This window comes from Lontra canadensis, unplaced genomic scaffold, assembly GCF_010015895.1.
Source record: "Lontra canadensis isolate GAN:19392208 unplaced genomic scaffold, GSC_riverotter_1.0 scaffold64, whole genome shotgun sequence".
Taxonomy (NCBI): Eukaryota; Metazoa; Chordata; class Mammalia; order Carnivora; family Mustelidae; genus Lontra; species Lontra canadensis.
This window is the reverse complement of record NW_022631058.1, coordinates 10,104,587-10,130,631: the sequence shown is the minus strand read 5'-3', so window position 1 is coordinate 10,130,631 and position 26,045 is coordinate 10,104,587. Positions and strand designations below refer to the sequence as shown.

At 45.2% G+C, this 26,045-nt stretch overlaps 1 protein-coding gene across 1 annotated transcript in view; it reads right to left on the bottom strand.

The window, feature by feature from the left end:
• Positions 1–1,748: 1,748 nt before the first annotated feature.
• KCNK13 (potassium two pore domain channel subfamily K member 13) overlaps positions 1,749–26,045 on the bottom strand; it is a 107,631-nt gene continuing 83,334 nt past the window's right edge. Inside the window, exon 2 of the mRNA XM_032878621.1 lies at positions 1,749–2,663. Coding sequence (XP_032734512.1) covers positions 1,771–2,663 — 893 coding nt within the window. The 3' untranslated portion in view covers positions 1,749–1,770. The remainder of the gene's footprint in view (positions 2,664–26,045) is intronic.

The following is a 26,045-nucleotide window of genomic DNA, read 5'->3' as shown; positions in this document are numbered from 1 at the left end:
CTTTGTGCCTGTCCCTGTACCAGGAATGTGGAGATCAAGAAATCTCCCAGGACAGGGACCCGGATCCTCTCCCTATCCCCATGATGCTTCAAGCAGGGCAGCCTCTGGGGAGCTTGGTTTGCAATCTGAAGTTCTTACTGAGGGCTTTGCAATAGCTCCAGAATGCCTCCCTTTAATAGAAATACAAGGTAAGTCATGCAGATCTCTGACTTTTGAGCTGCACCGCCCTTCGTTCAAAGCCCGGGGCTGCTGCTTATTGGACCCCTGTTCTTGCATACTTTTGGCATTGTAAAGAAAATACTTGGCTTTGCCAGCTGGAAGAAAAGGCAACTCAGCTGAAGACAGAGCAAAGGAGGGCTCTGAAGTTGTGTGGAACATGGGTGACGAGGCTGGACGTTCCCATCAGGACACCTGGGTTCCTCTAGGCGTTCACTGTCAGCCTGAAGAGTTCAGACAAGGAGCAGTCCCTTCATGCCTCTGTTTCCTCCTTGTCTAAAACACAAGAAAGTTGTATAGGATGGTTCCCAAGGTCCTCCCAGCTCTGATGCTTTCTGCTTATCTCGGTTTCATTAGACATAGTTCTCTGCTTTCTTTTCTTCCTGAGGCCCGACCTTCTTCGTTTCTAAAATAGCTGCGTGTACCATCCTTATCTTATAAAATCAACAACTATCTCTTATTAATGTTGCTCCCAAACCTCAAAAGGTTCTCTCCTGAATATATGAAGATCAACAGCCTTTGTTCCCAGCATGGACGTTTGACTGGCTCCGGAGGTTATGTAACTAGACTTGTTACAATCCCAGAAGGCAGAATCAAAACAAAGGACAGGAGAAGCCAAATTTTCTTATCTGACCTAGAATGTTTCTCCAACCGAGAAGCCAAGATGATGCTCGTATCCCTAAGCATTAATTTCTTGGTGTTTCCTTTTTCTCTGAGCACAATAAATGCCCATTTAATTAGGTACTCCCCGCCCCTAAGCCCCACCGTCCATAATGAGCACTCATGTCATCTTAGTTAATAAAGCGAGGATTTATTCAACTTTCAGTTCTAATAAATAGTCAGCCATTGTCTCTGCAATGGGCCCCAAGCCCTGGTTAAAAAAAAAAAAATGACAGGGTCTCTGTGACCATTTGGAGGGAGAACAGTAAGCTACATTCTTTGATTACAATAGTGCGTCTCTCCACTACTTGGCTACAGTTTCAAGGCCTGAAGCTGAATTCAGTTTTCTTACCACATGGAGGTCCCACAGACACCTTAGGCCAGCATTAAGATCTTAACAATAAAAGAAAGGAAAAGCAAAAAGCAGAGAAGCAGACAGAATAGAACAGGTGACTTCCCTATCTGTGCCACTGAGGACAAATCCGTTCTGAAGGAAGCCCAGGGCCCAGATGCCAGGTGAGACATTCCCCCCGCTGGTTCGAAGGGGCTGGGAAGGGTGGAGAATCTGGCTTCACAGAATCAGGGCTCCATGGGAATGGGATAACCTTCGTTTGGGATTTTTATTTCCAAATGAAGAACAGAGCAGCAGGAAAGAGAGGCTTACTTAAACCCTCCCTCCCTTCGGCGGTTCAAACACTGGAGGCAGATGGATAAAGGAACAAGGCCAAGGTCTTGGGCTGCTTTGGTGACTCATTCTTAGGACTGATTTAGACCTTAGAAGAGAAGAGCTTTCTACAGCTGGGCCTTCAGAGGGTGCTGAGACAGCTCCAGAGTCAAGCCGGCCCCTCATGGTCCACTCTCTCTATCCCCACGCCCAGCGTCCGCTCCTCGCTCCTACCTGTCCCCACTGGTCTCTGCCAGCCTGTTGTTCATGATCGCAAAGGCCCCCACCCCGCCTGAGAACTCATTGTCCCGGGACAGCACGCTGGCCTGGGGCAGGCAGCCGTTGGCCGTCTCCGACAGCTGCTTCTGGAGGATGGCCAGCGAGACCTTGTTGGCGGCCAAGAAATCCTTCATGGAGATCATCTCCCCTGAGAGCCGCCGCCCGTCCGTGTCGCTGTCCATCACCCCGTCCGTGTCTATGGAGATGTTGCACCTGTTCTGGACATTGCCTGGCATGACCGCGTTCCTCCGTGATGGCAGGAGTTTCCTCTGGCATTGTTGGCAGCACCCCCCATCCATTTTCCTCAGGATCCAGTTCACGGACTGTTTGATGAGGATGGAGATGACATTGAACAAAGAGTAGATGCAGCAGACGCCCATGAGGATGAACACGAAGTTGGCGAAGCGGTAGAGACCTTGGCTGTCATACTGGGCGTTCTGGCTGCTGACAAGGTCCCCGAAGCCAATGGTGCTGAAGGCCACAAAGCAAAAGTAGAGTGAGTCGAAGTAGCTCCAGCCTTCAATGGAGGTGTACATGGCCGAGGCACAGCAGGAGATGAGGAGCGAGGCCACGCAGAGGATCAGCATCACATAGTATACAGAGGGCTTCCAGCCGGCCAAGCTATCCGCCTTGCTTCTGCCGGGGTTCGTCAGGCTCTCCTGGGGCAGGGCCCCTCGCCTCTGGAGCTGCCGCTGGTGGCACGACTTCATGATGTAGGCGATGACGGTGATGAGGCGCTCCAGGAAGAGGTTGAAGAACAAGATGGTGCTTGCACACCCAATGAGACCATAAAAGATCAGAAAGATTTTTCCTCCTACTGTTACTGGAGTTGTCATCCCAAACCCTGTAGGAGACAAAAACCAGAGGAGAGAAGAGTGAGGGAACGCGGTCAGGGTCTTAGCTGTCATGGTCGGCAAAGGACTGGAAGAAACAGCTTCATAAAAGTACTCACTCCTAGCTTTTCTAGGAACAAAGGGGAAAGCTCTCATTTCCTTTTGAAGACATTCCGTGTTGTTCAGAGCTGTGCTGTTGAAAGCTTGTATGGGGCCACTGTGTAAATCAGAAAAAGGCACGTCTTCCTCCAGGTGGATACAGGCAGTAAAAAAATGTCTGGGTGATGAGAATGTGAGCTGGATTTCAGGCCTCCCCTCTGGACTCGGCTAGATGTCCTATACAGTACACAACCCGAACAACCATACTCAGCAGACACCGTTCAAACAAAGGTTCATACAGAAAATCGGCTTACACAGACTCATCATAATTCATTTATTGCATAAATACTTATTCAGTGCCATTCCAGGAACCAGGGATTGAACTGTAAAAAAGCCAGATCTGGTCCCTGCCCTCATGGAGCTCTAGCCTAGTGAGATGATTACTACACTGTGTAGGTGTTGTGCTGGAGGAAGTAGTGTCCTATGGCAGCGGCCAAGAGTGGAACCCTTCTCAGACTTGAGGTTCTAGAAAGACAAAGCAGGGATACTTGAAAGCTACAGAGGAGTTAGGCAGGCAAGGAGAGAGGGGTGTGTGTGTGTGTGTGTGTGTGTGTGTGTGTGTAGTGGTGGTGGTGGTGGTGATAGTAGTGTTCAGGGTGGAGAAACAGCCAATCCTAGCATCTATAGAAATTAGAAATTTGTTCAAGATGTTCTCATCTTTTGAACAAAATTCTTCAAACATATACCTTCTATTTTGGGAGTGAACACTGAGGTGTTGATTTTTATGGTTTGATCAAATAGAAAACATCTCTCTTGCCTTTACCTCTTACTGCTCACAATTTCTACCTTCTTGACCTTTCTACCCATGCACACAGACATGTTGCTAAGAATACCACCTCCAGGACAATAGGCATCACTAAGAACACCAAGAAAAAGAGAAGAGCAGTGATTCACTCGGTGTTTCTCACTGAGTGGTGTTTGGGGTCAGCTCACCCCGAGGAACATGGAATCCTTCTAGGCAAATGATTCTGTAACCACGAGAAGTCTGATCTGTTTGAGGGGACGGGCATCAAAGACTCAATACAAATGCCATTCAAAAAAATAAGTACTGAGCTTGCCTCCCTGGGTTCAGCCTTTCATTCAAACCAAACCTCCTTGTTTCCATTTTTTCTTTATTATCAAGTTTAGGTTCCTAACTTGGGCCCCATCACTGGGATCTTGTGGACTTAACCTTATCCTCTTTCCTGATGACAACCTGCTTGTCCCCAAGCCAAAACTTTACTTCATTGCCACAGCTGCCCATGGCTGCTTCCCAGTGCATGCTGGGAAGTGGTCACATCAGACCTTGCTGTGTGTGGGCTTTCTGGGGTCATGACCTCCTGCTGTCCTTGGGCAGAGAGCCAGGGGGTCACCCTTCCCAAACACCTAGCTACAAATACTGTGTTACCATCTGGTTTTTCAATTCAGTTTGATCTTCCTTCCACAACCCAGAAGGGTCTACACGAGTAGACCCTGTTAACAGCCTATAACCAGAAGACTGGAGGAAGATGGTGAATCTAGCTTTTTAGCTGGATGGGACAGGATGATGTGGTAAGGAAGGAGCGAGGGGCTAGAGATACTTCCATTGGAAGTTACGGTTATGGACCCTAATGGTAGAGAGAAAAGTAGAGCCTCACCTCTTCCCTGGGAACTCGCTCAGCAACTTTTGGCACTGCAGGTTTCACTTATTAGGTATCTTCATTAAGGAAAGAAATATTTTGTCTTGGGGCACCTGGGGGGCTCTGTCGGTTGAACATCTGACTCTTGGTTTCAGCTCAGGTTGTGATCTCAGGGTGGTGAGATCAAGCTCTGTGTCGGGCTGCATGCTCAGTGTAGAGCCGGCTTGAGATTCTCTCTCTCCCTCTCCCTCTGCTCCCACCACACTCCCTTGCCTCTCTCAAATAAATAAATAAATCTTTAAAAAAAAGAAATACTTCTGTCTTTGCTGTGTTCTCTCTTGTTAGTATCTTTCATTCTTATCCTCAAGCTCAAGCTGTAACAAGGTGGTTGTAAGAGTGGAGAATTTAGAAAAAACTGACTGAGTTTAATGACTGAGCTGAGAACAATGTCTTTCTCTCCCAGGCCAAAGAACACTGAAGAGAACCAAGGTGTTGAGTAATTACTTCCTGGTTATCCTTGGATGTTGGGACACCTCCTCTGGCTCAGTGAAGCAGTGAAACTTGCAAATCTTTCTGCACTAAGAAATGAACAATGAAGGCCGGAGCCCTTGCTCCAAAGCCGTAAGGCCAGATGGGTCTCACAACTTTCTTCAGTGGAGGCAGAACAGAGGCAACAAGCAGGAAAAAAAGAGAAACATTTATCTAGGGCCTTTTATTGACCCAACAATATTCCAGAAACTGGATAAAGGCATTGAAAATGGGGAAAGCCAGAAATAGCAAGGGAGGGGGAGGTTCTTGCCAACAATCAGAGGAGAGCTTTCTCATGTGGCACAAGATTTAAATGGGCAAATGTTTGCTTCTCCAAAATATTCCTTTCTGATCCTAGAGGGGACTTAATAATTTTAGTCTGAGAGAATAGGGAAGTTAGGTATAGCTCTCAGCCAAAGTTGACAACAGTAATTTATTAAGCACCTGTGAAGTTCAAGGGCCAGCACTAAGTATTTTGGGCCACACAATGATTAGCCGGACAAGGTCCTTGACCTCAAGGAACCTCACATCCAGGCTAGGACAAACAAACTGCTATCTACAAAGCAAGGCATAGAAAGTCAAGGGCCAAAATAAAGGCATGACAGAGTTATCTGGCTTCAGCGGCCCGAATGTCACCTCACTTGGAATGAGTGACATACCGGTGCGTGACCAAAGCCAGCTGACAAGCTTGATCAATGGACTTCCATGAATGACACATCTAGGTGATGTGGGGACATGTTCCAGGGATTTAAAATTTCTAGATTCTGTCTTGTTTATTTGGTTTTAAAGCATTCAATTTGATTAAAGAACAGAGAGGCCACAAGTTTTGATCACCTACCATATTGAACTGGGAGCTGCCATCTTTTCAATCAGCAAAATGACAGCAAATGGTCTATGTGGGAGTGCGGGGGAAGCACTGGGAGGCAGCCTCCTATGGTCTCCAGGGAGAAGGGTTTCCACAGCTTCTACTGCTCTCAAAGCTTAAAAGTGTGGAAGCTCATAACACAGGTTTTTTTCATAGAAAGTCTTCCCTTTTTTGAGCACCATAACACTGAACATTAGGGATGCCTGGAACAGGAAATAAGAACTGTCCAGGTCCCTCTTGGGGGAAAAAGACACAAGCATCACCAAAGATCTGCTCTCAGCCAAGTATCACTGTCTCCTTGCTCCCTTGCTGGGGAGCTGGGTGTTTAGTATTAGTCTAGGAGTCCCATTTGACAGATGAGAAGAAGAAGACTACAGAAGCTAAGTAACTTGGCTAAAGGTGTAAAGCCAGAATTAGAACCTAGGTTTGTCTCTCACTCTTGTGCTCTTTCCACCTGATTGTGCTGAGTGAGTGCCAGCCACTGTCAGGTGTAGCATCAAGAGGATCGAGGGAGGGAAATTAACCAAGCGTCTATATTCCATGCTTTACATAGACACCCAGACCAGAGCGGCTGCCAAATCCAGTACCCAAATCAGGCGATTGGCTTGCATCAGATACTGAAACCCTACAATTTTCATTTACTAAAACACATGTTTCTGAATGTATGTGTGCCTCTCCCAACAAGTGATGTAATTAAGTCAGTTTTAAAAATGTGCTACACCCCATGCATTTTGGTCTCCGTGTGTTTCACAGGCACACAAATGAAACTGATTGTCACAGGTGGTGCTTTTCAGTATATAATTTATTCTTTGCACTTCAAGCCTGAGGTCATCTGATTTGTGTCCAACCCCTGAGTCTAGGAGCGCCTGAGCTAGCTGACTGAGGACCAAGGGCTCATGAGTTTGGTTTGGAGTCCAAGGACTCCAAGGAAGCTTGCCTGGCAGTCCACTTCATTCTGGCTCCCTTGAACCATTTCAGATCCGTTTCAGTGTGACCCCTAGGGGAGCTCCTGGGACCAAACCAGGCTCCGTGGTGTCTTTGGGGCTAGGAAGGAAGCAGCCAGAGACTGCCATGGTCCTAGTCAACCCCAATAGAGCTTTTCATTTAAACCACAAAGAGAGAAGAGCAGACCTGTAGTCTCCCAGCATGTTATGTCTATTCTGTTGACCACCATTAAAAAAAAAAATTAACCAAGGTAAAACACTGAAAAGCTCTGCATGATGTTATTTTCAAACATACAACAGGTAGAGAGAATACTATAATAAACCCTCATTTCCTACTTCCAACAAATGTTAACATTTTGCCAATCCTGGTTCTCTTATCCCACCCCATCTTCTTGATTTGCTGGAGTATTTGAAAGTAAATCCCAGACATCACACCATTTCATCCATTAAGAAGGATGCACTGGGGTATCTGGGTAGCTCACTTAGTTGAGCATCTGACTCTTGATCTCAGCTCAGGTCTTGATCTCAGGGTTGTGAGTTCAAGTCCCATGCTGGGGCTTGAAAAATAAATGTAAAAAATAAGGATGGGTCTGTAACAGATAAGAACTTTATTTTCCCAACATAACCACACTACTACACCTAATAAAATTAACACTGATTCCTTATAACCCAATAATACCTAGGCCATATTCAAATTTCTCAAAAATATCTTTTTACAGATCTTTATGAATCAGGACACCAGCAAGGTCCAAGCTTCATATCTTTTAAGTCTCCTTTATTCATTGATAGCCTTCCCTCCCATTTTTTTATGCCATTGATTTGTTGGGTAAAAGCGTCCTGTAGACTTCAATCACAATTCTTTCTAGAAACATTTTAAAAATTATTATTTTTTTTTTATTTGGGAGAGGGAGAAGCAGAGTCCCCACTGAGCAGGGAGCCTAACATGGGGCTTGATCCCAGGACCCTGAGATCATGACCGGACTGAGCCACCTGGGCAACCCCAGAAACATGTTTTTAAAAATGTCTATTATGAGTGCCCTCAGATGCAGCAGAAAATCTCAAAAGTTGTACAGAGACATATAAATTGGCATAAACTGTCTTGAAAGCAATTTAGGAATGTCTCAGTCATCTTAAAAACATTTGTATCTTTTTTTTGTTTGTTTTTAGGAATATGTCCCCCCAAAATATCAGAAATATGACTCATTATGTACACTGATGTTCACTATATCTTTGTTATTAATAATGAAAATCCTCAGCAACTGAAATGTCAGATAATAAGGAAATGACTAAATAAAGTAGCCATTAAAATGAAGTCATTAAAATGACATATTCAGAGAGTGTTTAATGACTAGAGAAAATGTAAAGTGGAGAAATGCAGAGCCAAAGTGTGTGTGCGGAGTGACTCAAGCCTAGTGCGTGGGGCATCCCTGTAAACTATTTGTTGGGTGAAGAAATAACCTTTCTCAAATGCATTTATGCAACTCTATATACCTGGTAGCAGTGAAGATATTGTTTTTGGTTGCCAGTAATAGCAAATCATAAATAGAGGTGACTTAAACAGGAAGAGGATATAAATGATTTCTTAGAACATGAAACTTGGAGTTAGGGAGGCTCCAGGGATTAATTGGGTGGCTAGTCTGATGGCTTTCCAAATGATCTATGAACCCAAACCATTTCACTTTTCTGGCTCCAGCCCTGTCAACAGGTTGGACTAGTTCCTCCCCATGTCAACAACTTTGGGCATTAACTCCTCACACACTAATGTCCAAAGCCAGAAAATGTGTTCCTGCCTTGTGTAGGTCTTTCTAAGAGCAGAGAATCCTTCCCAGAAAGTTCCTGGCAAAATTCCCATTATACATCACTAATTAGTATAAGCCCCCTTCTCAAACCAATTACCTATAAGAGGAAAGAATTTCCTCATAGACTGGCCAGGGTTTACTAGAGTTTCTTGGGAAAGAGACAGACCCAAGAACCAACAAGTTCTGCCACAAACATATACAGAAAAAACAACATAAAGGGAAAGAGACAAAATTTTTAATCAGGTTGTTTCTGTGTGGTGATAATTTGGGTGATTTTATTTTTTTGTAATGCTTTATATCTTTCATTACTTTTATTTATTTTTCTTTCTTTCATTACTTTTAAGTGAGAAAAATGCGTTAACATATTCTGGAAGGTTTCCTCAAATGACAAACACCTGCCCAAAACAATCATCCCTCTTGATTCATTCTTCTTAACACACTGAGAAATTGAAATTTGACTTGCATAAACTTCTCATCATCTTCTGATTTGGAAGTTTTAAACCTCTTTTTTAAAAAAAAAAAGATTTATTTATTTATTTGAGAGAGAAAGATCACAAGTAGGCAGAGAGGCAGACAGAGAGAGAGAGGGGGAAGCAGGCTCCCTGCCAAGCCCAGTGTGGGGCTCGTTCCCAGGACCCTGGGATCATGATCTGAGCTGAAGGCAGAAGCTTAACCCATTGAGCCACTCAGGTGCCCCTAAACCTCTTTTTGTGAGATGAAACTATAGAGGGGTCTGTGGGTGTTTTTGTTTTTTTAAAGATTTTATTTATTCATTTGACAGACGGAGATCACAAGTAGGCAGAGAGGCAGGCAGAGAGAGAGAAAGGGAAGCCAGGGTCCCTGCCGAGCAGAGAGCCAGACACGAGGCTCTATCCCAGGACCCTGAGATCATGACCTGAACCGAAGGCAGAGGCTTTAACCCACTGAGCCATCCAGGCGCCCCTCTGTGGGTGTTTTTAAACAAGACCTTCAAGTTTTAATTGGGATGGAAAATGGGCAAAAACAGACCCCACAGTGGGCCACCTGTGTGGCTCAGTCAGTTTGGGTTCAGGTAATGATCTCAGGATCCCTGCTCAGTGGGGAGTCTGCTTCTCTGCTCTTTCTCCCGCTTCCCCTCCCTCTCCCCCCACTCACAGTGCTCTCCTGCCCTAAAATAAATAAATAAATCTTAAAAAAAAAAAACCCAAAAAACAAAAAAGAGACTCTATGGATTATTTTTATGGGGGGCCTTGGGGCAGGGTTTGGGGCGCCAATGATGGAAGACTTGAGGGTCTTACCAGGCACAGTCTTTATGTGGATTGTGGAACCACAACTTGTAGAGCTGAGAGGAATGTCACAGCTTTCTAGTCCAAGCTGTCTATGTTATCAGGGGAGTAGGGGAACTGAGGCACTGAAAAGCCAGGTAATCTTGAGGGGTGGAGGCTTGGCTTGATCCAGGTTCCCCAAACAGATTGCCCTCCCTTACTCTTGTTGCCTGTGGTAAATTGTTTTCAAAGATGATTCTGAGCAAACTGCTCCCATCCCTGTAAGAGGTAAAGCCTATTTCCCTTCCTCTTGAATCCTGGATGACCTTGAGAGTTGCTCTGACCAATCATATGTTGCAGAAGTCATGCTGCATTAGTTCTAGGCTTAGACAGTAAGGAGCCTAGGAACTTTATCTTTCTCTCTCTGGACCCCTGAGTCACTGTATAAAAAGTGTGACTATTTAGCTGGAGAAAGAGTTCCAGCCCCCTTCCAGCCTCCTCAAATACTGCGTAAATCTATCTTGGGCATTCTAGCCCTGGTCAAATGTGAGATATACCAGCTGGTACCTCAAGGAGCCAGAGAACTACCAGCTGAACCCAGTAGATCCACAGAATTGTGAGATATGTCCATGAGTCTTGTTTAAGCCACTCATTTGGGGCAGTTGACTACATAGCAATGAATAATGAAACATCTTCTCTCTTGGGCTTGCAATTTTTTCACCAGGCATGTTCTCCCCACCATTTCTGGGTTGTTCCAGCTCATCCCTTCATGCTTCGTTAATAATTGAGTATAAGGGATTTTAAAGAGTGTCAAGAGGTCTGCAAGGAGCTTGGAATTTAATGGAAATTCCACTTGTAAATCAAGCAAATTCTTGAGCCTGTGTGATATTAAGAAACAGACACCAGCCGACGGACTGGAAAGGTAGGATGAAGAAGGCATTCTACTGTTGATACATATTTAGGTCATTTCCATCTTGGGGCTATTAGGATCATGTTTCTATGAATACTCTGGTACATGTCTTCTGGTGAACACACATACATATTTTCTCTTGGATACCCATACCTAGCAGTGGAAGTGAGGACTCACACGATATTATATGTTCAGCAAAGTGGATGCTCTGATTTACCCCACCCCCATCAAGGTATGAGAGCCCCAGCTCCCTCATATTCTTGCCAGTATTCATCTTAACATTCTGGTGGGTACACAGTGGTCTTAAATAGCATTTCTTTGATGCCTATTAAGTTAAGGATCTTCTCATAGATTTTGTGGTCATGTGGGCATCCTCTGTAGCGTGCCTGTTCAATTGCTTTGCCCATTTCCTTTTTCTGTTGTTGAATTCTAGGTGACACAGGAACAGTGAATCTCTAGGCCCCGGGTGGGTTTCCAATTTGCTCAGTGAATTTACTGCCCCCATCTAAGCAAGGCATTTGTTCACATGACCTTTGGCCAACCTTATCTTGCACAGCACTCATTCCTCCAACAAATTATTTCTAACATTTCTTTTTTTAAGATCTTATTTATTTATTTTGACAGAGAGAGAGATCACAAGTAGTCAGAGAGGCAGGCAGAGGGGGCGGGGAAGCAGGCTCCCTGCTGAGCCGAGAGCCCAACGTGGGTCTTGATCCCAGGACCCTGAGACCATGACCTGAGCTGAAGGTAGAGGCTTTAACCCACTGAGCCACCCAGGTGCCCCTATTTCTAACATTTCTTATGCCTGCCACTATCCTCTACAGAGTAGATTTTGGCAACAACATTTATAGTGCTTAACAGTGACCTCTTGAAAGTAGATTACAGAGTAGACACCGTCATTGATGGTTAACTGCCTCTAGGGTATAAGTTGAAGTTAGTTTACACAAAAGTACACTTACCTGCTTATAATGAAGTGTATTACGGTAAGTGACCACTCAAACAATGTAACACCAGAAAGTGCTCGTGGTAACACCATGTGAAAATCTTCATTTGACAAACCAGGGTTTGAACCCTAAACTGCAAGCTCTGGCCATGCACCAGATACTGACATGTTCGTTCTGTGCAAATTAAGCAATTTCCATTCACCTCACCCTTGAATAACCCCTCTACCCTGGTAAATCGAAGGAAAAGGTACAAGCTAATCACTCAAAATCCTACTTCAAGACCTTCCACAACTTTTAAAAGTCACTGCCCTCCCATCCCAAACACTGTTGAGTTCCGTAAGACAGAATTTTGCCAACAAACAGAATTTCATTTTGGCTTGATGGGATTTCACACCATACCATGTTTGTGTTCACCATAATTTCCCTGATACAAACTTAAAAAAAAAAAAGCAGTTCCTACCAATAATTAAAATCAAGCTAAGAATGTCCCTCCTTGGACCTGGTTCTTTCTTCATAAACCACCACTGGAAAACTCCCAGTTTAGCAACTTAGCTAAAATGGGGAGAAGACTGGACTCTGTCCCTTTAGAGAAAGAAAGTACTGCATGCTAGGAATTAAAACAAACAAACAAATAAAAACGAAAACACTTCATGGAGTGCCAGAGTGGTGTTGGGGGTGGCCCTTAATAGAAAGTTGGGGTAACAAGAAACTGGGACAAATCGGTCCCTTTGGATGCATGTACAGGAAGTATGGAGGGAGAGGTGTGTGTGCTGCTGGAAGACATAGGGCAGCCATCTGTATTTCATAGGCTGTGAGAAGCGTGGATGAAGTTTTATGAGTCTTCTCAAGAAAATGCTTGAAGACAAGGGCTTATGAGGGTCAAGCGTTGACCATCAGAACTTACTTCCTCTTGGATCATTTGTAGATGTTGAGGAGAGAGCTGTTGGAGGCAAGTGTTGACGTGACATTCAAATCAGGCAATATACTTATGAGGTTGCAGGCATTGCGCCCAGAACGTAGGCAGGGTGGGGCGGGGGTGGGTGTTTAGAAGATAGCTTCTGCCCTCCAGGAGCATCAACCCTGGTCTAGGAGAGAAAGTACTATAATAACACACAAGAAGGAAACCTGCACTAGGTTGTTTGTCAAGTCAAGTAAACTCCTTTTCTTTCTTTCTTTTTTTTTTTTTTAGATTTATTTACTAGAGAGAGAGTGCATGCACAAGCGTGTGAGTTGGGGGAGGGGCAAAGGGAGAAGGAGAGAGAATCTCAAGGGGAGTCCCCACTGAGCTTGGAGCCTGAGGCAGGGCTCGATTCCAAGACCCTAAGTTCAGGGCTGCAGCCAAAATCAAGAGTCGGACGCCTAATGGACTGAGCCACCCAGGCACCCCAAATAAACTCCTTTTCTTTCTTACCTTCTTTTTTTCTTAAGATTTTATTTATTTATTTGAGGGAAGAGAGAGGGAGCATGAGTGGGAGGATAGGCAGAGGGAGAGGGAGAAGCAGACTCCCTGCTGAGCAAGGAGCCTGACATGGGGCTCAACCCCAGGACCCTGAGATCACGAACCCAGCCAAAAACAGATGCCCAACAACTGAGCCACCCAGGTGTCCCATAAACTCCCTTTTTGAGTCACCTGCAAAAACACAAGAGAGAGATGGAAGGCTGCTGCCAAGCTTCAGGGAAGATGGATGATCTGATCATACCTTTATTTACAGTGCGAGAATTCCCTGCGAGGTGAGTGAATAAGGTAGAAGCAAACCATGGTCACTTATGACAAAATTCTTGAACTTTAATACACATGAATATTCCCAAAGAAGCTTTTTTAAAACTACAGATTTTCAGACCTTGCCATTCAGGAGGTAGAATGGGACCAGAAATCCAGCATCTTAAATTAGTTCCCATAGTGATTCTGGTACACGGACCACAGACCCCACTCAGGGAAATACCACCAACTGGCATTACAGCATAGGCGTGGGAGGGGGAAACAAAGATCATGTCTGCTTGGGTAAGATTCTAAAGTAGGGCCCCACCAAAACCAGTGAAGGGTATGATGCTTCCAGGATCCTAGAGGCAAAGGCAACCTTCATTCCTTTGGGGTATGAATATATGATGCCAAAAACATTCAGATGATACATTATATTTGAATAAGCTGTCTTCAGAAGTTCTGGGATAGCTATGGGGCCAGGACAGCAGCAGACATGAAGACAGCTGCTCCCCTTCCTTTGGCCTGGTGGACTTCCAAAGCAGTCAAGGACTTCCTACTTCTCCATTACCTACGGTGACAGAGGCAATGAAGAGAAGAAAGTGGAACTTCCTTCCCAGCCAATCCATTTTCTGGGATGGAACCAGGTGGGTGCTGTTCATGGTTTATTTTTGTAATATGAGGTTTTGGATTATTTGGGTTGTGGGGGAGGAGGGAGATGCAGGAGCACAACTGAGGGCTGAGGGGGGCATTGGTTCTAACTCAGCTTTCTGCATGGGCATTTGTTTATTAGCACCTGCTGCCATGGGAGCTCACTTTGGTAAAGAAAGAGACCCAGATTCCATGTTCCAGGCAGTGCTTTCAGACTGTAGTACCCAAATCACTGGTTCCAGAAATACCCAAGGAGCTTGTTAGATACGGACCCCTGAGCCTTCCCTACTGGATCTGCATCTCTGGGGTGGGACAGTTCCCTGCCTGCATATCAATGATTACCGTAGAGCTGAAGAATCGCTGTTCTGGAGTTTTCCATTCAAGACAGGAGTGCTCAGTGATGTAGTAGACCAAAGGAGGGCTGGCAATAATTTCCTGCTTTTAAGAATTTGATACCTGCACCCTATTTGCAGTTACACAGTTCCTACCTTCACATCTGGTGGTGAGAAAAGCAATGGAAATGCTGATTTGGGGAATTTCCTCCTTTGTTCTATGACCTGCCGGTTCACGAGTCCTCTGGGTCCTTAAGAACAAGGCCATTGGACTGTTTATTCTAGCTCCTCAAGATGGCAGATCAGTGACGAAAGCAGATGAGGGCGATGGTGGTGGTTTAGCATGGAGCACTCGTTCCCGAGCCAGACGCCATGCTTAGCACTTTGCAGACTCACTTCTTCAATCCTCATGCTGACCTTGCAAAGTACGAATATTATGTCTCCTCTTGTATGCAAGAAGCTGAAGCACACAGAGATGACAGAACTTGGCTTGGAGTCCCAGAGCTAGCTAGTTAGAGGCCTGGGTTCTAGTCCAGACTCGTATATAACGTAAGTGTGTGATGGTCACCACTTATTCTGGGTGTCCCTTTGGTAAAATGAGGATAGGGTGGCCCAGATGAACTCCAGGGACAGTTGGATTCCAGTATTCTGTGACTCGGGTGTGCAGAGCATGAACTCGATCATCTCAGGATTCTGGGGAGAGCTCATCTTGCGTCTCCGAGGCTCTCCTTCTACAGGCCATGCAGGTGACATGCTAGATTATGTGAAAAACATTTCGATCTGTAACATTTCTCAAAGACAAAGACGTTACAGGCTGATTTAAAGCACTTCTCAAAGCAGCCCAGCAGTGGAAGAGAAATGATATCTTTGCTGTATGTAGTGGTATTTTTCTGCGACAGTTACTGTCATGGACACACATGTTCAGGGTTCTTAAGAGTCCCGGATTTCTCTGGAATTTGCTATTTTTGGATTATCATTCTTCTCTCATTTTGTTAACAGCAAAGCCTCTTTGACAAAAGATGGTATTGTAGGTAGTAAAGATTAAACAATTTTTCAGTAATTTCTGAGCTGGGAGACGTTTCTAGACTCCTCAGCAATGAGTCACTTACAGGTCAAAAGTGAATTACTGCTCTCCTGTCCATAAAAGCCAAAAACTGGGGTGTGAGACATAAGGATTCTGGAAATAATTTGCATTATGACAAGTCACAATAATTTCTGTGCTCAGAAGGTAACAGAAATTAGCCTTGCGGAAATCAGAAGAACGTCAACGCCTGCAGAGGAATCTGACAAATTTTGTTTTTCTGGGAGAGAACGTGGAGTCATGGGGGGCAATCAGCTCTGGGTTTGATGCCTTCTCCAGCCCTTTTCCTCCCCTGAACACTGAGCTAGTACAATGGCTGGAATTAATGCTGTCATTAGTTCTGACTTTGCCCTCATTTGAAAGGGGGAAATCATCTGATTTACTTCTCTTGGGGAGGTGTCCCCGTTCCTAAGTTTCTTAACTTGTACAGCAGGACACTTCTCCTTCAAAGCAAAGCACCTATAATTACGTTCTCTTTGGAGCAAAACTGCCCTGCCCCAGAGTCTGAAGAAATGGTTCAGTTAAGTAGAATGTCACTACGAGACGGGGCACGTAACTGATTACAGGTGCTTCTCCTTCAACATGAACGAGAAGGTCTGGCTCCGGGACCTGTTGAGGAGCTGTGAAAAAAAAAATCTTCATTTTGATGGGCATCTGGGTGAAGTACAAGTCAGTCAGACTGCCTTTTCAAATTTCTTGCTGCCGGTGAGAGGGATGTCAGGCTCCTGTGGGTGAGTGGCAGATGGTACCCACCTCGGACAAGGCTCCCCTCTTCTGCTTGACCTGGAAGGTTCCCAACCCGCCTTCTCAACACCCTCTCTCTCCCCTCCCCACAGGAGCTCTATAGCCCCCTGGTGGGATCCTAGTGCTTCCAGAAATCCAGTTTGAAAGCCAAAGACCTAGAGAATATTGGTGGCTCTCTCATCCATTATGGTTTCACTAAGATGTATGAAGCGGCAAGAATGGAGCATGGTCTGGGGATAGGAAATCATAGATGACTCAAGAAATAAATTGTTATTTGTAATACAGTAACATACTCTCCCCAGCCTATAAATCTGCCCTACAAACTCGTGGATAACTTCAGAGTTATCCTACTCGTGGATGACTTCAGAGTCAGTCCTATGTGTTATGGACTGACCGTTTAGAACTCGCCAACTCATATGTTGAAACCCTGTTCCCCAGGGAGATGTATTAGGAGGTGGGGCTTTAGGGAGGTCGACAGATCAGGAGAAGTCAGCAGTCTGGAAACCGGAAGGGAGCTCCAGAGCCCAGCCTGACCTCAGACGTCCCACCTTTAAAACTGCGCAAAACAAATTTCTATTGGTTGTCAGTTACCCAGTCTATGGTGCTTGTTACAGCAGCCTAAGTCAGTATGTTACTATGGTACCATTATGCACTTTGCATGACCTAGAATCTCCTAGAAACATCTGGCAAACATCCTCATATTTGCTATGAACATAAACTCTAGCCTTAGAGAACCAAAGCTCCCTATAGAATATGAAGCTTTTCTTCCCTCTTCTTCCTTCTTTCCTTCTCGTCTGGCCTCCTTCTTCCCTCCCTTCTTCCATTTCTTTAAAAGATTCTTTGGAGACATACGACTCATACCTCGTTCTTTTTTTAGAGGCACCTTCTTGGGTGTATCTAGAAGAATCAGTGCTCTGTAATAAGCTATTCTTTGAGGGGGCTCCATTGAGCCCTTTTCTTAAAAATATTTAATTTTGATATTATTATTAGTTCTAAAAAGTAGTCATAAGTTTCATTTGCCCAGAGCCAGTAGGGAATCCATTTCAGAAAGCACTGTGGTGCTCGGGGCACAAATAGAATTGGTATAATAATTTAACCGCCAGAGGAAATGTTAGAAAATACTGTCTGTCGCACAATGGTATTTTAGCTAGGCATGGGGAGAGAGAGGGCTGATTCGTTAGGATTTATTTTTCCATTGAGGGAACAAATCCTGAAGACAAATACCACCCATGAGCTCAGGCTGTCAGCCCAAACACGGGGGCTTCTTAGTAAGTTAAGAAATGGAAGTGTGGGGCGCCTGGGTGGCTCAGTGGGTTAAGCCTCTGCCTTCAGCTCAGGTCATGATCCCAAGGTCCTGGGATCAAGGCCTGCATCAGGCTCTCTGCTCAGTGGGGAGCCTGCTTCCCCCTCTCTCTCTGCCTGCCTCTCTGCCTACTTGTGATCTCTGTCTGTCAAATAAATAAATAAAATCTTAAAAAAAAAAGAAAGAAAGAAATGGAAGTGTGTTGGGTCACCTGGGTGGCTCAGTGGGTTAAAGCCTCTGGCTTCGGCTCAGGTCATGATACCAGGGTCCTGGGATCGAGTCCCGCATCGGGCTCTCTGCTCAGCAGAGAGCCTGCTTCTCCCTCTCTCTCTGCCTGCCTCTCTGCCTACTTGTGGTCTCTGTCAAATAAAATTAAAAAAAAAAAAAAAGAAATGGAAGTGTGAAGAGTCAGATGGCAAGTCTGAGATGCCCAGTGCAGACCAGAATTCGGGTTCACCCAGAATCTGCTGGCCTTCTTGTCAACTGCACTGTTAATGCTGATCAGGACCAGATCTGGTGGCAACAACCAAAGGCTGGAAAAGGACCACGTCATCATTGTCCCTGGGGTGATGACAAGAGGAATGAACAGGGGCACGTTCAGACAGAAGGTACCAAAGAGAGCCTGAACTTGATCTCAGTGACTCTCCTATCTGAGTGTACGCTCACTGGAGGCTTTTGGGAGGTAACACCAAAGGATGTTCTTCTGATGACATCATTTCTAGTTTTAGGCAAAACCGGCTCTATAAGGAACATTGACCTAAGTGGTCCCCCTGCCCCTTAAAATTATTTTTTTTCCTCTACTTTTCCTCAGTGTTCCTTCTCCTTGACAGGTCATCCTGTTTTCATCTCTGCCTCTTCAACAAACTTTTACTGAGCGTGTTTACCTCACGCCAGACGCTCAGCTACTAGTTATCCGTGAATAAGACATGAGCTCCCAGTTTCCAGCAACTGTGTTTCTTCCACAAGCTATGCTTGCTTTCTTCACCATCTCCTCCTTTGTTGCCCTTTTTCACATGCTCATCTGCCTTTTCTATTTCTTCGTTTGTAAATTCCTACTCACATCGAGTCTGTTTTCCTACTAGGATACTTGTTCTTTTTCCTACTGATTTGAGAGAGCTCTTCATATATTTTTAGAAAATTAACGTGCCACCTTTTATGTATGTTGAAATATTTTCCCCAATGTATGTCTGCCTTTTATTTTTACATAAATGCTTTGTGCTTTGCCGAAGTTTAATTTTTATGTAGGAAAAGCCATCGGGTTCCATTAATTTTCCTTTGTGGCCTTTGTCTTTAGGAGTCATGGAGGGAAAATTCCTCCAGGAAAATACTAGTATTCACTTATGATTCTAATTTTTGAAAGCCTTTTAATAAATAATTCCTCTCCATGTGTGGTAACCTAACTAAAAATTTTAAAATAGTTTTTCTCAGCACATTTTTCTTTAAATTTTTTTAAAGATTTTTTTTTTTTAATTTCTTTACTTGACAGACAGAGATCACAAGTAGGCAGAGAAGCCAGCAGAGAGAGAAGGAGAAGTAGGCTCCCCGCTGAGCAGAGAGCCCGATGTGGGGCTCCATTCCAGGATCCTGGGATCATGACCTGAGCTAAAGGCAGACGCTTAACTGATCCACTCAGGTGCCCCCTGTGTGTTCTATAAAATTTTGTCCCATGTGTAGGCTGCCCAGCACCAGTTTTAGTCTATACTTTTCAAACTCTCTTGAAATGCCACTTTTATCAGAAGCAAATTTCCTACATTTGGTAAGAAATAACATTCTGTATTTTGTCCCATCAATCTGTCTGTCCGTGCTGGGACTGGAACTCAAAATCTCAACAGTTCTCTTTCAACACCCGTGACGACTCCTCTGTCTGTCTGCTCCCCTCTTGTCTTCCTGCTCCTTTCTCCTTTTTCTTTTCAAAACTGCCCCGCTTATTTTTATGTTCCAATTTTTCTGATGAGCTGTAGAATCATTTGGTTAAGTTCCAGAAAAGATTTTTGGATTCTGATTGGAGTCGCCTTATATTTAGAGACTCATTTGTGGAGAAATGACATCCTTACCAAATTGAGTTTTTTCCACCAGGAACACAGTGTATCTCTCTCTGTTTATAGAAATCTTTTTAAAATGAGCCTTAGTAGAATTTTGTCCTTGTTTCATATGAATCCTGTCCAAATCTTGTCACACAGATTCCTGTTTCACAGTTTTCTGTCGACATGAATGAGCCTTTCCCTCTACCACATATATTTTTTGGTTGTTTTCTTTTCCCTCCCCCCCCGCCACATTTTAATTATTTATTTGAGAAAGAGTGTGAGTGAGGGATAGCACAAGCCAGGAGAGGGGCAGAGGGAGAGGGAGGAGCAAACTCCTCGATGGGCAGGAGCCCAACATGGGACTCCATCCCAGGACCCTGGGATCATGACCTGAGCTGAAGGCAGAGGCTTAAACCCCTGAGCCACCCAGACACCCTGGTTGTTTTCTTACTGATTTTTAAACTATGATCAAACATATGTAACATATATTTTGCCATTTTAACTAATTTTTTTAAAGAGTTTATTTATTTATTTGACAGAGAGAGATCACAAGTAGGCAGAGAGGCAGGCAGAGAGAGAGAGAGGGGGAAGCAGGCTCCCGCTGAGCAGAAAGTCCAATGCGGGGTTTGATCCCAGGACCCTGAGATCATGACCTGAGCTGAAGGCAGAGGTTTTAACCCACTGAGCCACCCAGGCGCCCCACCATCTTAACTATTTTAAAGATATAAATCGGTAGTACTAAATCCATTCACAGTTTCTACAACCATCACCACTACTGATTTCCAGGACTTGGGCATCATCCCAAAGAGAAACTCTGTACCCATGGAACAGTAACACCCTGGTCTCCCTTCCTCCCAAGCCCCCAGCAACCTCTATTTTACTGTCTCTATGACTTTGAAATCAGATGGTATTTGTCCTTTTGTGTTTGGTTTCTTTCACTTAGTACCACGTCTCAAGGTTCATCTGTGCGGTACCGTGTGCCAGCGCTTTGTTCCTTTTTATGGCTGCATCATAGTTCTTGTGTACTTGTAAGTCACATGTTGTTCATCTGTTCATCATTAGCGGACATTTGGGTTTTTTTTATCTTTCGGCTATGGTGAGTGATGCTGTGCACACCGGGGAATGAGTATCTGTTTCAGTCTTTGCTTTCAATTCTTTTGGATATAAAGAAATGGATATAAAGGATATAAAGAAAACAGAGTTCACAACTTCCTATTAGTGGCATACAGTAGGACAAAGGTGTTACATGTGTTTTAAAGAGAGAGCATGGAGGGCAGGGGCAGAGGGAGACAGAGAATCCCAAGCAGGTTCTACAACCAGCACAGGACCCGACGTGGGACTTAATTTCATGACCCTGTGATCATGTCACGAGCCAAAATCAAGAGTTGGACACTTGGCCAATGAGCCACCCAGGCACCCCTTATGTTTCTAACTAGGAAAAAATATTACCAACCCCCGTCCCAGTAAAAACTCCCAAACAAAACAAAAATATATGCACTCCACTCATCCTTCAAGGCCCTCACCAAAGGCCTTTCCTGCTTCTGGCAGGCCCTGACCTCCCTGAGCTCACGGTGACAATTCTTGATGAGCTGTCCATTCCTAGACCATGAGCTCAGCATGCCCCAGATAGGCAAAACTTTAAAATTTAATTATTAAAAACCAAACAAAACAGTTCTCTCTTTGTGCTTTTGAACGTTCTGGATGTTTCTTTGCAAAGGCAAAGGGGCTGCTCAGAGTAGATGCAATAGAGAGATTCTTCCAACCTTGCCCAAGTGCTTTAAGGCTCAGAAGGCAGGATGATTTATCTGAAGGGACAGGTTGTCCATCAATGTCTAGGTACTTGCTGTAGCGGGCTAGCTGACTTAGAACATGCTGTATATCTCGCCTGCTCTCCTCACAGATAATTTCTCTTTCTAAGGTGGGCGTTCTTGTTGCACCATGGCCTGAAGGCCTGGGTTGGGTTCCTGATCAGCAGTTCTTGTATCCTGTTAGGTGTTAAGCTCCTTAAAAGCAATTTCCTCCTGGAATCCCCTATGCACACATGTTCATGTACGTGTGCAGGTACACACACACCAGCTAAGAGGACCAAATCTGGGATCAGACTGTCTGGGTCCGATCCGAGCCCCAGCACCTTCCCAAGGACACTCAGCGAGAAAGGTGTGCAGGGAGGATGCGGGCCCCAGCAGGGTCTGATCATGGCCTTAACCTGGACCAGATTACTCCACCTATACTTCAAGTTTCTTCATCTGTGACCCAGGATAATAGCAATACCTTTCTCATAGGATTTTGTGAAGACTGAATGATCTAACATGGGGAGGTGCTAGAACAAGGCCTTAGAGTTGGAAGAGTTAATCCTCGACGGCGGGCAGCTGTTCCTGATGTGTGGTGGTGCTGGGCACTGGGCCTCGCACATGGTGTTGGCTAAGTAATACCTTCTGTGAACTTGCATTTTCATTGTGCACCTTGGGAAAATTTATGTCATCATAATGGCCTAATCCCATGGAGCACAGGCCACCCTGCCCTTCTGCCCTCACTGTGGCACCTAGAATAGCATTTCCCTTTGTATTTGCCAAGGAACAGCTGCTGGCCACAGACAGCGTGCAGTGATCCCACGTGTCCGCTGACTGGCTGGGCATGGGCTCCGGGAACAGCAGGTGCCTGGAAGGAGAGGAGGACCAGGCACGGAGGCCTCGGATTCCACTTCCGATCTCTAATCTGAGCAGGGAGGCCCTGGCTCTGCTTGGCTGAGGGGTCCAGAACCTCCCACATAGGCACTCCTCCAATGAGGGGGGCCCCCCCCGACTCCCATGGGCACCACTGGAACAGCTCCAATGTTAAGGGCTCAGAGAGGCCTGTCCCAGTCTGTGGTTATTTTGCATATCTGGCCATTTCCACATCTCCCGCAATAGAACATAAGCTTCTTGAGGGCAAGGGCCTTGTCTCTTATGTTCATGGCTCTATCCTCAGCACCTAGGCCAGGGCAGGCATGCAATAGATGTTTGCTGAATACTTGGAAAGAAAGGAAGGCAGGCAGGCAGGAAAACCACCTTCTTCCTTTTCCACACTGTCTATGCACCCACTTCTGCCTCAAACACTGCCTCCAAGAAGACTTCCCTGATTCTCCAGCCCTCCAGAGAAGTGCTACCACAGCATAGGGCTCTGGTCCAACTCTCAATTCCTACAGAACAAACAGCCTGAATTTCTCCATGTAACCCACCCTTCCCTTACAGCCTTACTGTCCTTTTCTCTCGTTGCTGAGAGCCAAGAAAACAAGACTATAAACCATTCAAGGGTGGAACTGTGCCCACGTTGGAGTCACATCCTTGCCCCTTTTGCCCCCAGAGGCCAGCCCAGCTGTGTCCACATTTACAGGTCAAGGCATGGGTCAAATCATGAATGCTTCCTTTTAAGAACCTGGACTTAGCCTGCCCCGCCCCACATCAGTGACAGATAATAAACAAATAATCTTTGTTCTCCCATCTCTTTCCCTGATAAACACCAGCTGGGAAGGCATGTTGGCGGGGGCAGACGGAACACTTTTAGCCCGGGTATCTTAGCACAGCCCCTAAAGGGAGACCCCTGGTGCTCTGGGCCACTTTCTCTCTGGGCCACTTACAGGTCTGCTCTGGCTGTGGTCAGTTATATCCCTTCTGCCCTGCGGTCAATCTGAAGTCTTATGCATCTCAGACCAGGCCACGGGACCAAACCTCATTAGAGGATTTCCCGGGAAGGGGGGTGGCTTATCTCTATTCCCATCTGATGCGTAGCAAAAATAAATGACATTTTTCTTGGTTTTGGTAAAACTGGATGCTAAGACAGGGTAAGTCTAATGGGATTAAAAGATCCAGCACAAACCTAGCAGCCTGTTTATTGACTCTAGTTCAATTAATATTGTGGCTAACTGGGAATTACAACAGATAGCAGACACATGTGCAAATATCGAAGATCAACAAAATGGGTTTATGACACAGATTCTGCCAGAATTATCTTTGATGGTATTTCAGATTCTCACAGCACATCATCAGAATCACCAAAATGAGCACACAGTCTTTTGAAACAGCACCGACGGGAGTGTCTAATTATGTGAGAGTTTTACTGCTTGATATCCAATAAATGTGTTTCTCTGGATTTATTCGAGAATAAGCTCTAGTTTCTCCAGAATCCAAACATACCCATTATGCAATGTGCAAATGCTCCACCGCTGGCCTGGAGTCATATAGAACCGACTGGAAAGGTGCCCCTGGGACACATGTGCAGGGCTGCAAGGATCCCACAGGGGGATCAAGAGGAGGGGGAAAGTCCTGGACTGTGAGGCAGTGGACCTCCTGCTTCAGCTACTCATGCATGGACGACCCTGGATGTGATATTGAACCCGTCCGTGCCTCAGTCTCCTCATCTGTAGGATGGGATGATGACAACAATAATACTTACCCCACAAGATTGCTGGTCAGATTTCATGAAATGAAGTGGACAAGGCACCTGTCAGCCTCCCATAGGTTTCTCCCCGAAAATATTCCCTGAATATTTTCATCCCTTGCCCACAGTCACCAATCTCATCAACACTATGTCACAATTCGAGGTGGTTTCAGTATTCATAGAGAATAGAAGCTCCCTAAAACACCCTGGTGTGGACTCTCCTGCGCAGCCTCCCCCTGTGGCCTATTAAATCACTCTCTTCATTTCGTTTCCAAGACATGAGTCTTCTGGTTGTCTTCCTTACTCAGTGGTTTCTCCTTCTCAGTCTCCTTTTCTGGCTCTGCTTCACCTCCCCCGCCCCTTTAAAGATTTTATTTATTTTTTTGAGAAAGAGAGAAAGCGTGCACAGGCCAGGCAGGGTGGGGAGAGACAGAGGGAGAGGGAGAAGCACACTCCCCGCTGAGCTGGGAGCCCAACATGGGGCTCAAGGCCGGGACCCTGGGATCATGACCTGAGCCGAAGGCAGACACTTAACTGACTGAGCCACCCAGGCACCCCTCATCTTTCTCGTTTAAGTGTCAGAGTGCCCCAGCCCTTAGTCCTCCGGCCTCTTCTTCACTCCGTGTTCATTCTTTTAATGATTTCATCCAGTGCCACAATTTTAAGTTCCATCCAAATAGTGATGTCTTCTAAGTGACATCTCTAGTTTGAAACTTTCTCCAGAACTCTAGACTCATATATCCTGCTGCCTAGTTTACTTTTCCACTTGGATATGCAATAGTGATCTCCCAAACTGACAAGTTCAAAATGGAGTTCCTGACCTTCCCCTGAACATGGCCCACCCACAGTCTTCCCTATTTCAATAAGGAGTAACCATATCCTTCCGGTTGTTCAGGACCAAAACAGTCACCCTGGACTCCTTTCTTCCTCTGATACCTCCCATCCAATCTGTCAAGAAATCTTGTTGACTCTGCCTTCCAAAATAGAGTCAGAACCCAACACTTCTCATCCCCCTCCCTGCCACCACCCTGGTCCAAGACATTATGTCTTCCCAGATTCTTGTAGTACCCTCTGGACTGGTCTCCCTATTGTTATCCTTGTCCATCCTGCAGCTCCAGAGCCATCCTTCTGGAACATGCCACATCCTCTAAGGCCCTAAACACTCCAGTGGCCACCCATTCACCTGGGATGAAAGCCAGAGTCCATACAAGAACCCACAAAGCAGATGCAATCTGCCCCCTCCCCAATCCCACCTCTGACTTCTCCAAACCCCCCACAACCCCCCGTCCAGCCATAATGGCTTCCTACGGGAACTTCTACATCCTAAATCCACTCCTACACCTATTACCCCCTTTGTTTTTCTCCTAGATTCCTGCAAGTTTCACCCCTTCACCTCTTGCAGATCTTTGCTCAAATGTCAACCACTGTATTCAGACAACCCCTTCCCAGAACTCCCATCCCTCCTTCCTGCTTGTTACCATAGCATTTATCGCCATGTAATATACTGTGTGTTTTACATTTTTCTTTGTTGTTAACCTCTCTCCCCATTAGAATGCTAGTTCCATGAAGACAGGATTTTTATTTTAATTATTCTGGTGAAAAACACATAACATGAAATCTACCATCTTAATAAACCTTTAAGTATACAGTGCAGTGTTAACTATGTGCCCATCATCGTACAGCAGATCCCTAGAGCTTTTCATCTTGCATGACCAATGCTATACCCACTGAATAGCCGCTGCCCATTTCCCCTCTTCCCCGACTAGTCCCTGACAGCTGCTATTCCACTTTCTGCTTATAGGAATTTGACTACTTTAGATATCTCCTACAAGTAGAGTCACACAGTATTTGTCTTCTTATAAATGGCTTCTTTCACTTAGCATAATGTCCTCGAGGTTCATCCATGTAGCAAATGGCAAGATATTCTTCTTTTTTAGGGCTGAGTAATATTCCACTATATGGATAGACCATATTTTCTTTATCCATTCCTCTACCAGTGGTCATTTAGGTTGATATTGTGACTAATATTTCTTTAAACAGGGGAGTGCAAACATCTCTCTGGGATCCTGACTTCAATTTTTTTGCATAAATTCCCAGAAGCGGGATCGCCGAATCTTATGGTAGTCCTAGAGGACAGGGATTTTTGCCTATC